The following is a 13,255-nucleotide window of genomic DNA, read 5'->3' as shown; positions in this document are numbered from 1 at the left end:
CCAGCATTTATAGATCATTTACTAAATGTTTGCTGTTCACAGAAGAATTCTGCGCCTTCTCCTTGTAATTTAGATCTATATTGGTTGTAAATAGGGAAATGATGGATTAACACCACCATGTGGTGAGGAATGTGGACAGGTGTATTGACTCTAATGACAAACGTGGCACTTGATTTCAGGGTTGTGTTTTGATTGAGTGTCATAAATGCTACCAACACTAATGGGATGTTGGCTCCCTAATATTGTTGGAAAGTGGAAATGTTTGTGAAAGGTTTATCACTCAATGTTCTTCCTTTATACTTCAGCGTGAGGCCTCCTAGGTAGTGCTATTCATAAGGGTGTTGTTAAAGCACAGCAGGACCTGAATACGAGTCTTGCAGTGAAAAGTGACAACAATTAGGATTTCTTGAGGGACTCTTCAGTGGAAAGAAGCATAAACACAGGCAGACAGTCACAAAGGGCATTCTGTGGGTCGTAATTGAAAAGCTATAGTTCATTGTATCATCGGTCGTACATGTGGACAAATGTTATGCATTGTCCTTCACTTTTACAAGCCGTCAGTTTTCCTTTTTCTCCAACCTCACAAACATTGTTTTGTTGTATAAATAGCACTGAGGTAACAATAAGGAATGCTTTATATTTGTTTTATGTCTTGTTAATAATTGTAATGGTGGAGATGGAACACTGCACCAGTGTGTATAAAATGATATTTCTGACACTTGCGATTAATGGATGTGATTGGATGTCTGCCGATGGTTCTGCTCATCAGCAGAAGTTCCTTTCTGTGTTGCTGACTCAAGCTGCCACATAAAGGCTGCTTCCTTCCTGTATTACTTGTTGTTTCTGTCACCCAGCAGCGTTCATTAAAAACAATGGAGTCATTAGTCAAGGGTGTGAATGTGTGAGATCTTGTACGTTTGTCAGTTCTAGGTTTTATTGGTATTATTGTAACTATAATAAGATTCTCCTACCTAAATGGATACCTGAGATGTGTGTGTGTGTGTGTGTGTGTGTGTGTGTGTGTGTGTGTGTGTCAGTGTGTGTCAGGTCAGGGCTTGATTATCGCAGCAGGGTGAGTCCAGCTGCTCTCTAGAAATGTCCATGAAACACAGCAAGGCCTTCAGTAAATGATACCCAGCAAAAAGAAAAACTCTGCTCTGAAATTAATTAGACATATGGCCTGCTGCTTTATAAGTCCCTCAGCTGCCACTCACAGACTTGTAGTCAGACAACACACAAGTTGTGTGATTTCTTTGTAAGCTTTGACATTGATATTACCTGCGGACAAGATGGCAGGGATCAGCTTTTTGCTCTGTCAATTATTGGCCATTATTTAGTGCTTTCTAACTTATAACACCCATTTATCTACTTCATTTGTACGTGCACTATCCTGCTGTCACTTATCTGCTATAAAGTTTCATTGAACTTTTCTCTTATCTCCAGTCACCCCTGATCTCTTCCCGGAAACACCCCTGGTGCCGTCCCTCCCCGCAATATTATCGGCACGAGCCAGCTCCGTCCTTCAGAAGCCCCGGAGGCGCAGCAGCAGCAGCGGAAGTGTCAGCGCTGCCAGGCCCCGGCCGTTGCGCGCAGCCCCCAGGCCAGGCCCCTGCAGAGGCAGCATGGAGGTGGGCATGCGCGTGGTGCGTGGCCTGGACTGGAAATGGGGAAATCAGGATGACAGCGAGGGCCACATAGGCACTGTGGTGGAGATCGGGCGGCAGGGCAGCACTACCACGCCAGACAAGACGGTGGTGGTGCAGTGGGACAGCGGCACAAGAACCAACTACCGCACTGGTTACCAGGGTTCGTTTGACCTGCTGCTTTATGATAACGCTCAGATCGGTAAGCAATCATGACTAGGGTTATACTGAATGTACGAGTTCTAATATGATACCTGAGTTTGAGTGTACCAAAAAGATTGAGATACCTTACATTCTTTTTATGAATGTGACCGAGCATTCGATGCGGGCATTGGACTCTTGACAGTTTTTGATGCTATTTTGGTCTCTATCCAAAAATAATTTAGGTTTGATTCCTAAAGTTTGATACCCAGTGCAGTTTGTTGTTTTCCGAGAATGTTTTTCAGTTTGATGTATTTTTTTATTAAAAATAGATAAGTTCAGCCTTTCTGTTTAATAAATGTGCAGCTGCCTGCGTGCTCCTGACCATAGAGCGATGTCATACTCACACTCACATGAATACCTTTACAGCTGGGGTTATGAGAATTTGAGACCTTAAAATGTGGTCACTGAGAACCTTAACCTCAGACATCATCATCATTGGAATTCGACTGTAGGGCTTTAAAACTCTACAGAAACCAGAGTTCATTTTAAAATTCCAAAGCAGAAATGATCAGCACACGCACAACATTCACAAAGCTTTGAGCAGACATGGTACAGTAAACACTATCTCTCATCATCAGCCATCCAGCTCTATTCTGGACTTAAATGACGCGTACGATAATGCAGGGCTCATTAGCATTTTGCTCCATTTTTAAAGCAACATTTTTCTGCCTCAGAAGCTTGCCCTTCAACTAATGGAGCAAAAGCAGAGGAGGAGAGATGAGGGGATGGGGGTATTTTTGTCATGATGTTTGTGCCTCTGCTCTTCCTTGTCTCATGATATGAGCCACTGTGATCAGTAACATCAGTGAGGACGTGACATATGCCTTCACTGCTTCAGCGACTTGCATAAAGGAAATGCCCTTGCACTATAACAACCTCAGGCATATTAAATTCATAACCCCTCTCACCTTTCCTCATCCACCTCCCCTTCCCCTCCAGGCGTGCGTCACTCCAACATCATCTGTGACAGCTGCAAGAAGCACGGCATCATGGGAATGCGATGGAAGTGCAAGGTGTGCTTCGACTATGACCTGTGCACCCAGTGTTACATGAACAACAAGCACGACCTGGGCCACGCTTTCGAGCGCTACGAGACTGCACACTCCCAGCCGTGAGTACTGCACTGCCAGCACAATTGATCCTCATTTAAATTCTAATCATGGTGTCGTCCGTCACAATGTCTCCGTTCGACTGGCTTGCTCTATTTATATCATAGGAGGTAAGACCTTATTACTGTTGTTTCCTCCAATTACCTTTCATTAGTCTGGTGTCTGTCTACACGGGCCAACAGCATCATCAGATTTTCCACTTTTCTACATGTCTGCTTGATTTACCAAGTTTTTAATGGAGAGCTAATATATTGCCTGGCTGTGTTCAGGATCTCCTCTCAGTTACCTGGCTAGATATTATCAGGGTGTATCTCCAAAAAACTGTATTTCCCTAATGAATGGCTCGCGGATTCCAAGTGTCCTACGTTTCCAGATTAACTGGAGTCAGTGAGTTCTCCCTTCAGAATCCACTCTTCGGCATCAGTTCACAGTAAAGCTCCAAACTGCTTCAGGCACCGTCTGAATGTCAGCTGGATGGCCGGTTCTTGTTTTAATGAGGTGATATGTATGACCCAGATTTCTTCTATAGTTCAGGTCCAATACAGTTCCATTTATTTCCCTGTTCCCGCTGTACAATGAGTGGTGCAATTAGGGGTGAGAATAAAGACTTATTATTCTTTAGCCATCAGGTGCAAGAGTAGCTGTTGTTATTATTTTTTTCCTATGAGTTTCAAACCACAATTTGATCTAGTCAGGATGAGCCAAAAATCTATTTTCATTAAAACCACTATGTGTAGGATTTGGGACTTTTGGACATTGACTCCTAGTGATGTTGGAGAAATGATTCTAAAATGTTGAGAGTTGCTAATATCTTTACTCCATGAAGAGAAGACCCAAAGAGTTGATCTCTGAAGGGTACACTGGCCTTTAACTGTTACCTGTCAGCTGACCCTCAGCTGACTTCCTTACAATGTTAAACACAGTGAATCACATGGGCATAAATAACATCAATACATTGATTATTACATTTTAAAATGCTCATTTGTAACTTAATTGTTACTCCCCCAGCTAATGACCTGGTCATGAATTGAATTCAGTATCCTTTCCATCGCTCTGCTGTTTCTGTTTAGTTCACATTCTCACTACGTATGAGAAACGTCTTTATTAAAGTCATTTTGGATTTAGGATTTTTTGATTATGAGCCATGTTGACTCTGATGTTGGGGTGGAAATGGAGCTGCACACCAATTACAGATTCAGGCTTCAAGTGAAACCTGGTCTGCAGTAATACATTTAGCATTCTGACGGGGAGTCGGAATCTCATTTCGTCTCCCACCTCAGTTTCTCTTCAGAAGTATTGATTTGTCATTGAGTCCCACATGTTTGGCTCAGCAATGTCCTTCATTATGGAGCTGTTTTTTTTGGTGGAGCAAACACCTCTTTGTGACCCTCAGGTGAAAACAGGTCACTGCCTTCCCTCTGTGGACACTGCACAAATACTCACTCATTCTCTCTGACGAGCCATGTTTCATTGACTTGACTTGGGGAAACTTGAAATGAGCGATTGAGACTTTAAACTCATTAGAAAAGTGTTTACTGAGGTAATTACTCAAGTGAGAAGTAGGTTCATTTTCCCATAGACTTCTATACAAACTGACTTCTTTTTGCAACTAGTGGGGTCGCCCCCTGCTGCCTGTTAGAAAGAATGCAGGTTTAAAGTTGCCTTCACGTGATAGGAAAATGTCTCTTTGCTCACCAAGAGGTTGGGCCAGAGTGTTGGCAGCTAGGTGGTTTTGTGTCCATTGGTTACCACCCCTGCTTCCCTGTTTCACTTCTGGATACATCACATGCGGGCTGTTATCTAATTGTTTGCACGTTGAATTGTCAGAAGCAATCGAGGTCAAAATTGAAATAATTTGAATTTCAAGAGCAGCAATTTCAAGAAGTGCCCCAGGCCAGGGGCGGCTCTTCCACAGAGTTGTGCGGCACCGCTCTCACCATAGGAAAACAACGGCACAGCCAGCGCAGAGCGGCTTTACCACTGATCATGTGAAGCCAGCTAAATGCACTTTTCAGAATCGGAGGTTTCCCCTTTGCTGCTATGGGCATCCCGATCTTTTAATCTGAGTTATTTAAAGGTTGTTTGTACAGTAATCCCAAGCAACTCTGGTACGTAACATGTAAGTGAGACAAAGCTAAATTTAGTCAAAAGAGGTATCCTACTTTTTCTGAAATGTGTAATGTTAAGTAGTACGTTAATACCACAGCACAGAAGTGTTTTTTGACATTGGTTGAGGTCACAATAGAAGAGGTACAATTTTATTTTGTAAAGCACAATCCAATTTAAAATGAATTACTTAAAATGCCAATTGAAAGTAATTTAAATTCAAATACATAACTAATCTGTACAAACTCACAAGATTAAGATTTGAAGGACTATTGTAGGATACTTTCAGTGCTACATTTCTTAAATGGATGAATATTCCCTTTTTAAAATACTTTCATAATTGGTTTCACTAATCTAAATGTTATTGAGAAAGTGGATCTTCGCTCAAGACGTTTGTCCGCAGCCCTTCTGAGTGGATTGACGTCACTGATGACACACAGGGTCTGTCTCAGTTATTGCTCTCAGGAAGATTATTTTCATGGAATTGGAAACATAAATGATATATTGATGTTCATTAATGGCCGAGAAGGCTGTGTCCTATTTGCAATTATACACTCTGGAGGTGACATTAAATGAAATTTCATCTTTTATAGAACATATTAGCTAACAGATTTACTGGGTCCAATCTTCTTGTTTTCAAACTCATATTAACATGAAATGATACATTTCTAACATTCAGTCTTTGCTCTTTTATCAAAGACATCTTTGCATTATATCAGTAAAAATGGAGTTGTACATGTGGGAGAACATCACATGGAAGTCACTTCTTTCTTTCTGATAAACGAGATAGAGGAACACAGTATGTAGTGGGAAAATACAAAGTGCCTCTTTATTTCCAGACCACACTGACCCATATTCCACTGACATCAATTCAAAAGACTAATTTATAATCTGGCAGTCATGGGACACACTTGACATTTGCCTGGAAAAGCAAATTTAGCTTGGTTTCATAATGAGTGGAGCTTGTTGTTGTTGCCAGCAGTGATTTATGAGAGGAGACTGGGGTTTGGGTTTAACACAGTGAAGAGGGACTCCTTTCATGTGGACCAAACATGTGTGAGGGTTTAATGAGTGTTTAAGCAGGAGGGATCTATTTGTAGTTCATAGACATACTGCAGGCAGGAACTTTATTGGTGTCCTGAGGGGACAATGGGAAGTTGTCAACACTATAAACTGCTGCAGCATCTCAAACATGGTGTGAGCCGGATGTTGGATGAGCGTCCCATTGTGATCACAACAGATTTAACTGGATTAGCATGTTGACATTCTCAGTTGAGCACATTAGCATCTTAACATTTTCAACTTCCTAGAAGACATGTATTGGATAGCAGGTGTTGGATAGGGACTTAATCAAGGTATAATTATGAGCTGATCACAAAGCATTAGGCTGTGTACCACCAGCTAGCTAGCTGTGTTGCGTAATTTGACTCTTGTGTGTTTTCTCAACACGGATTAGGGCTTTTTTTGTTACTGTGAATCTTCAGCACATGAGATTATTATTGTTGGCATATTATTAATGTAATGCAACGATTAGTCGACAAAATAATCGACAACTATTTTGAAATCGGTTAATCATTAAAGTCACTTTTGGCGAAAACAAATGGTGTTTTCAGCCACTGAAATATGGAAATGTTCTGCTTTTCTTTGTTTAATATCATATTAAACTGAATATTTTTGTTTTGGACTAACTAAACAAGACATTTTAAGACATCACCTTGGCCTTTTAGAAACTAGGATGGACATTTTTCAATATTTTCGAACATTTTATAGACAAATCGATTAATCAAGAAAATAATCAGCAGAATAAATTTCTCTGACCCCAAATGCTGTGAAGCTATACGTCAAATAGCTGTTCAGTGTTCTGAACGGCTCACAGTGTCGTGCATTTGGTTAATAAGTTTGCACAACATTGAGACGTATGCTGACAGAGCTCAGGGCAGCATATGCATGTACCATGTGTTTACGAGGAGATGGTTAGTATCCAGCTGGTTAATCGGCTCTTCAACACACAAACAACACGCGCACACAGACACGCAGCTCCAAGGTACATATCGGGTGAACTCGATGCCTAATCCTCGCAGATCAAGCCACACTGCTTCTTCTGAATTGAAGAGGTCAGGTGTAGTAGTCACGGATAAGGCACGTACAACCCAACACCACTACTTGCATGCACAGTTTCCCAGTGCTGTCTCTGTATTCTCTTGACACTAGTTAGCTAACTGGCATTTCTATGTTCATTTCTTGTCTGAAATGTTTCACACTTCTTCCTCATTTCCGCTCACAAAACGTCTGTCTTCTTCTTGTATTTGAAAAGAGTCTCGATGCTTTGGAACTTGAAGTGTGGACAAAAGCAAAGCTGTTAGACAATGACTATGTTTACATGCAATATTCCTACTAAACTGTTTACGTTGCTTATGAAAATGAATATTTCAGTATAATTCTTGTTTACATGCAGCCGTGCATACTCCGTTTAACGTACACGCCCCCGTGACGTACATCCTACAGCTACACCCTTTTAAATAACTTAAATTTCCCTCCTTTCATAATGTTATGAAGAAGTTTTACTTTTCCTTCCAAACAGAAATTTGAGATTGTGTACAACGCATCGAGCTGACCGTAAACAGGCAACGGGCCGTGTGTCGCAAACTGCTGTAAAGACCGCGGTGACATTATTAACCAGGGCCATCTTACTTTACTAAAGTTTTACTTTTACTAAAGCTCTCTGTCATCATGCCACCCACAACTGGTGTCATTACACCAACACAGACTCACTTTATTTTCCGACAGCCACCACTTTTTATGTGAATTCTTGTGTGTTGGTGCTTTTGAGTCCGGGCAAACAAATGGTAATTCCACTGTCGCAACGGTAACACTTACTTGGCTGACTGTTGGCCCAGCTGTCCGTTATGTCAGTAGGTGTAGGTCTGTTGACCTGATCCTGTCTGGGAGCAGGGCTGACATTTGACCGAGCAGAATTAGAAATCTTGATCCCTTTAAAAGAGCTGTTGTCTTTCTCAGAGTAGCTACACTGAAAACAACACGTTAAACACTGAGGTCATGTTTCTAGAGACTGATTTGTCAGTTTACATCCTCAAATACTACTACTGACATAATTCTTGGTCCATTCTTGGGAAAATACTTTTCTCTTAATAAACCAGCTTCTCGTCGGTACTACTCTTGGTATCCTTTCAGTCAGTCCTTGAACTAGATCAGCTTTGTGTCATCAAGTTTATCTCCATGACCCTTATTACTACAAGTTCAGGAAGTCTGTTACTAAAACCAATCTTGTTGGCCTTATCACAGTTGTACTATTTAAATCTTGAATTCCTCGAAAAGCTCTAAAAAACACAGCAACACAATTAATTGAATGCATTAAAACAATGCAGAACAATGTGTTTGAACAGACCCAATGTACTGTTTGTGCAGCATTTGGTCTTCCAATTTATAAATGTATATAAGTCTATTTTTAGACGCAGATATTTACATATGCAAGCATGTACGTGCTGCTTTCTGATGGATCTGCTGTCCAGGGATTAGGCTCAGAGCTCCGTTTACAGATACACGCTCAGCACTGACCTGTCGAAGCCCAGTGCTCTGCTGGGATTTACTGTTAGTTGGCTGGAAGAGTGAAATGTACTGCTGCATCCTGCTATGACACTCAGGAACCTGGAAACTCTTGCCAGTGACGGGGGAAGAAGTTAGCCAAGGCTAACTTTTAAGCAAAGCCCACACACTAGAGAGACATGTGGGAGCAGCAAAGCCTCTGCCAGGCACCTTGAAGACGACAGCTCTCACTCTTTGAGCTCCTCCAAAAAGCTGTTTGCTTTAAATGGATGCTGGGGTTTGATCTCGTCAAGAAAGTATGGGAATAGGCAGCTCCTTTGCACCAAGATCTGATCAAATCTTTACCATAAGGTATGTCAGATTTTGAGGATATGACTGTCTCAACTGATTGTGTGAATCTGTAGTTGCAGTTGAGGCTGTTGGTGTGTTACACTGATGTTGGCAGATATGCATATGCCTCTATGTGTGTGTTTAGAGTTTAGCTGCTCACAGTCCTGTCAGAAAAAATACTTTGTCTTAAGTATGGTATATCCTGTTTATCTCTTGACCACTTGTGGAAGAACTACGACAGAATAGACATCGTTCAGTAAACTAATCTGTTAGGCGGAGGACGCACATATACAGTACGTCATGAGCACGGGCTGACATGAGACCGGGAGCACTGTAACAGTTAAAGGCCAGTGTACCCTTCAGAGATCAACTCTTTGGGTCTTCTCTTCATGGAGTAAAGATATTAGCAACTCTCAACATTTAGAATCATTTCTCCAACACCACTAGGAGTCAATGTTCCAAAGTCCCAAATCCTACACATAGTGGTTTTAATGAAAATAGATTTTTGGCTCATCCTGACTAGATCAAACTAAAGAGCCAAAGAAGAAGGCATTCAGTTTTCAAAACATTCTAAAAAAGGTTTTGTATGTTTTTACAAGGTAGTAAATCTATTCAACATGTTAAGGATATACAAAGTTAATTGTGGTTTTGCATTAGTCAACAAGGATGTTTTTTTCCTTGATTATTTGTAATTCATAAGATTGTAATGATTCATTGATTATCAATCAGCAACTTGGCTGACAAATGTTCAAACCTTTATTATTGGAATCAAGGATTTCCTATCAAGTCTTAACATTGTCTTAGAGCAGGGGTGTCAAACTCATTTTAGTTCAGGGGCCACATGCAGCACAATTTGATCTCAAGTGGGCCGGACCAGTAACATCGTAGCATAATAATCTGTAAATAACCACAACTCCAAATGTTTCCCTTCGTTTTAGTGCAACGTACATTCTGAAAATGTTCAAATTTAATGAACTATCTTTTTACAAAACATTATGAACAACCTGAAATTTCTTGAGGCGTAGAGCCGTTTGATCAGCTGTGTCTCCGTGCTCTTATCGCAGAGTGTGCTTGGCACCGAGGCAGAACCTCCCGCGGATCATCCTCAAAGGAATCTTCCAGGGGGTTAAAGTGGTTCGTGGACCTGACTGGGACTGGGGCAACCAAGACGGTGAGTGGTGTTTGTGAGGGGACTGTTCTTAACCACTAACTCAGTGCTGCAGACTCAGCAGGCCCCCTACCTTCTTGAGCATGGAGCTGTACCTCTTCAAAGTGTTTCACCATCCACAACCTATAATAACATTCTAACCTCACGTCTCATTAACCCGCAAAATGTCGTGCATGTGTCTGCATGCATTTATATTGCCAGTGACTCATCTGAGTCTGCTGCACAGATGTGCCCGTCTCTGAGTGTCCTTGTTCTGTAACATTTATCTTCTTTGTTTTTCTTTTTCCAGCCCTGTGTAGTGGCATAAACTGAGAAGCCCCTTCACTTAGAATATAGTCTACCTTACAAGGGAGATTTGAAGGTTGTGTTGTCCATGAATGTCTGCGCTTTTACATTATGTGACAAACGACTAGACTACACTGTTTCTGTTATTTGAAAGAGCGTGCTCCCTGTCAGAGACAGACAGCCCACACTGGCTGACATCTGAAATAGATGATGGAAAGAAATCTGCCACATTAGTGGGCTAAATTAAAGCCATTGAATGTTCTCTTTAGGGAGGGAAGGAATGCTAATATGTCTTTTTGTTTCCCAGTGTGGGGTCATCGTTGTCTCTGAGAATAGCAATGCTCCCTTTTCTGGGTGAGAGCGAATGAGTCAAAATGTCCTTTTGGTGTCTTTGAAATCAGCGCCCTGGGGATGTCACTCATCAGGCTTAAATGGTGTATGCGGTAATCACATACAGGGCGCTCTGAGCATGCTCAGACACCCACCATGTAGTGTTACGGGTCACTGGTTTAGCTGGTGTTGTAGTTAGGCACTGAAGCGGACTTTAATGGCTTAACAAGATTCCTCTTACATCATAAAACCTGATAGATGTGGATAGATCTGAAACCATCCTGTGAATTATTCATGGTGATTCTTAGTTTTTACTTTAATGCTCTAGAAAATGGAAGTGAGTGACACTTGTCAGCTTATGTCTCTACAGGGAAAATGTTTCTCCCACACCTCTGTGTCTGTCATTTCATTTGTCTCATACGTTTACATTTGACCATGGATGATGACATGTACTCACATTTTTCTCCTGATCGAAACACGCCAAACTCTCTCTCTCTGTCTCTGTCTCTGTCTCTGTCTCTCTCTGTCTCTGTCTCTCTCTCTGTCTCTGTCTCTCTCTCTGTCTCTGTCTCTCTCTCTGTCTCTGTCTCTCTCTCTGTCTCTGTCTCTCTCTCTCTGTGTCTCTGTCTCTGTCTCTCTGCATCTAATGATTTCTCCTTCTTTAATGAGCTTATTTTTTTTCTTTCACTGCCTTTTATCTCTCCCATTCTCCCACACACTGATGCATTGACGTTTCCTGCATATTTGTGTGTGTGTATGTGCATTTATGTGTGTAGGCGGGGAGGGTAAGGTTGGGAAGGTAGTGGACATTCGCGGCTGGGATACGGAGTCTGGTCGCAGCGTGGCCAGCGTCACCTGGTCTAACGGCACCACCAATGTCTATCGAATGGGCCACAAGGGCAAGGTGGACCTCAAATACGTGTCTGACGGCCAAGGAGGCTTCTATTACAAAGACCACCTACCAAGGCTCGGTAAGACAGACTAATTCCTGTTTCAAAGTATACTCCAAGTCATTTATTTAAGAGATCATGCCGCAAAATTAGGATCTTCACGAATCTGATTCTCGTGTGTTATGTCACTTCTTAATAGGGCCGAATAGTTTGAAGCTTTATTCATAATGTTGAAATTCATGCTTTTTTGTTCGATTGCCTTTTTTGCATACCTATTCATTCAGTGTAAACCGGTGTTTAAAAAGATGGATATAATGATTTCCAAACTTCACAACATGAATTTATCCAACAAAATATTCAACTTCATTTCCATATTTGTTGGCAGTTTAGCTTTACAAAAATAACTTTTTCACTGCAGTCAAAAAAACAGTTTCCTCCTGTTTGCACGCACCTGTATTAACGGAGCGGTCTAGCAGCACCATAAATGATCATTTGTTTTCCAGTGGTGACATCATAAAACATGATGACAAACATTCGATAACCTAAAAAGAATCCTCAAATATATTTTTTAAATGACATTCAGTACAGACTTACTTCTTACTGAACCTATAAATAATTTCTCTGGGATGTAGGAGTTGGTTCATCAAAAACATATTTGGTGACAGTTTGTGCTGTATTATCATAGTGATTTATGGTATTTTTGCATGACATTGTAAAACATTACAATGATGTAAACTTAGCCGTGCTGACTGCACACCTAAACTGTCAGCTTTGAAAAACCCTCATAAATCTCCAACACAACACCTGTCCATCCAGGAGAGCATGCGGAGCTGCAGCGCCAGGAGAGCGCTGACGGCCACTCCTTCCAGCAGGGCGACAAGGTCAAATGTCTCTTGGAGATGGAGATCCTGCGACAAATGCAGGAAGGCCACGGAGGGTGGAACCCAAAAATGGCTGAGGTAACAAAGTCTTCCCTTCTGCCACAAAGACAAATCACACAAACAAACAATAGACAGCTTTACATAACTCCCCGGTGAGTTCCTCTATAATGTACCACGTGAAGTTCCAATGAACTCTTTGTACTTGACCAATGTCGATTTTACTCTTTATGTTTTAGACAAACATTGCCTCACAGTCAAAACACATGTGCCACTTGAGCCTTGCATACAGAATATTTATATAAGTGGCTCAGATGGACGTTGGCGTGCAATAGAGTGAAAGAAAACGGAGCGCCCAACTCTCACAGCTGCTAAAGAGAACATTAAGGTCACGGCCACGCAGAGGGAGACCCTGGGTGAAACAGCCTATTTGTGTTTGCAGTACATTTGCCGGATCGGGACTGTTCACAGAATCACTGACCGAGGAGATGTCAGAGTCCAGTACAGCAACAACATCCGCTGGACTTTCCATCCTGGGGCCCTCACCAAGGTACAGCTAGAGATGCGTTTCTGCCAGAGGATCTCACATGGTTCAGAACTTCAGTTTAACAAACGCGTAGTTTGTTAATCAGTAGGTTTTCAACTCATTCATCAAGTTTGTTTTTTAACAATTTGTCCATCCTTCTTTCCACTAGGTGAACACTTTTGGAGTTGGCGAACTAGTAAAAGTATTGGAGGACATCGAGAG

The 13,255-nt window shown here is 41.6% G+C and overlaps 1 protein-coding gene across 1 annotated transcript in view; it reads left to right on the top strand.

The window, feature by feature from the left end:
- Window positions 1–13,255, top strand: part of mib2 (MIB E3 ubiquitin protein ligase 2) — a 31,494-nt gene that overhangs the window by 8,310 nt on the left and 9,929 nt on the right. The window contains exons 3-9 of the mRNA XM_029435948.1: window positions 1,444–1,845; window positions 2,787–2,958; window positions 10,021–10,127; window positions 11,516–11,710; window positions 12,446–12,588; window positions 12,950–13,057; window positions 13,203–13,255. The exon at window positions 13,203–13,255 is cut by the window's right edge and continues 52 nt beyond it. Coding sequence (XP_029291808.1) covers window positions 1,444–1,845; window positions 2,787–2,958; window positions 10,021–10,127; window positions 11,516–11,710; window positions 12,446–12,588; window positions 12,950–13,057; window positions 13,203–13,255 — 1,180 coding nt within the window. The remainder of the gene's footprint in view (window positions 1–1,443; window positions 1,846–2,786; window positions 2,959–10,020; window positions 10,128–11,515; window positions 11,711–12,445; window positions 12,589–12,949; window positions 13,058–13,202) is intronic.

The sequence above is a fragment of the Cottoperca gobio genome, chromosome 7 (genome assembly GCF_900634415.1).
Source record: "Cottoperca gobio chromosome 7, fCotGob3.1, whole genome shotgun sequence".
NCBI lineage: Eukaryota > Metazoa > Chordata > Actinopteri > Perciformes > Bovichtidae > Cottoperca > Cottoperca gobio.
Note: the sequence above shows the minus strand (reverse complement) of the source record. Positions and strands in the feature narration are given on the sequence as shown.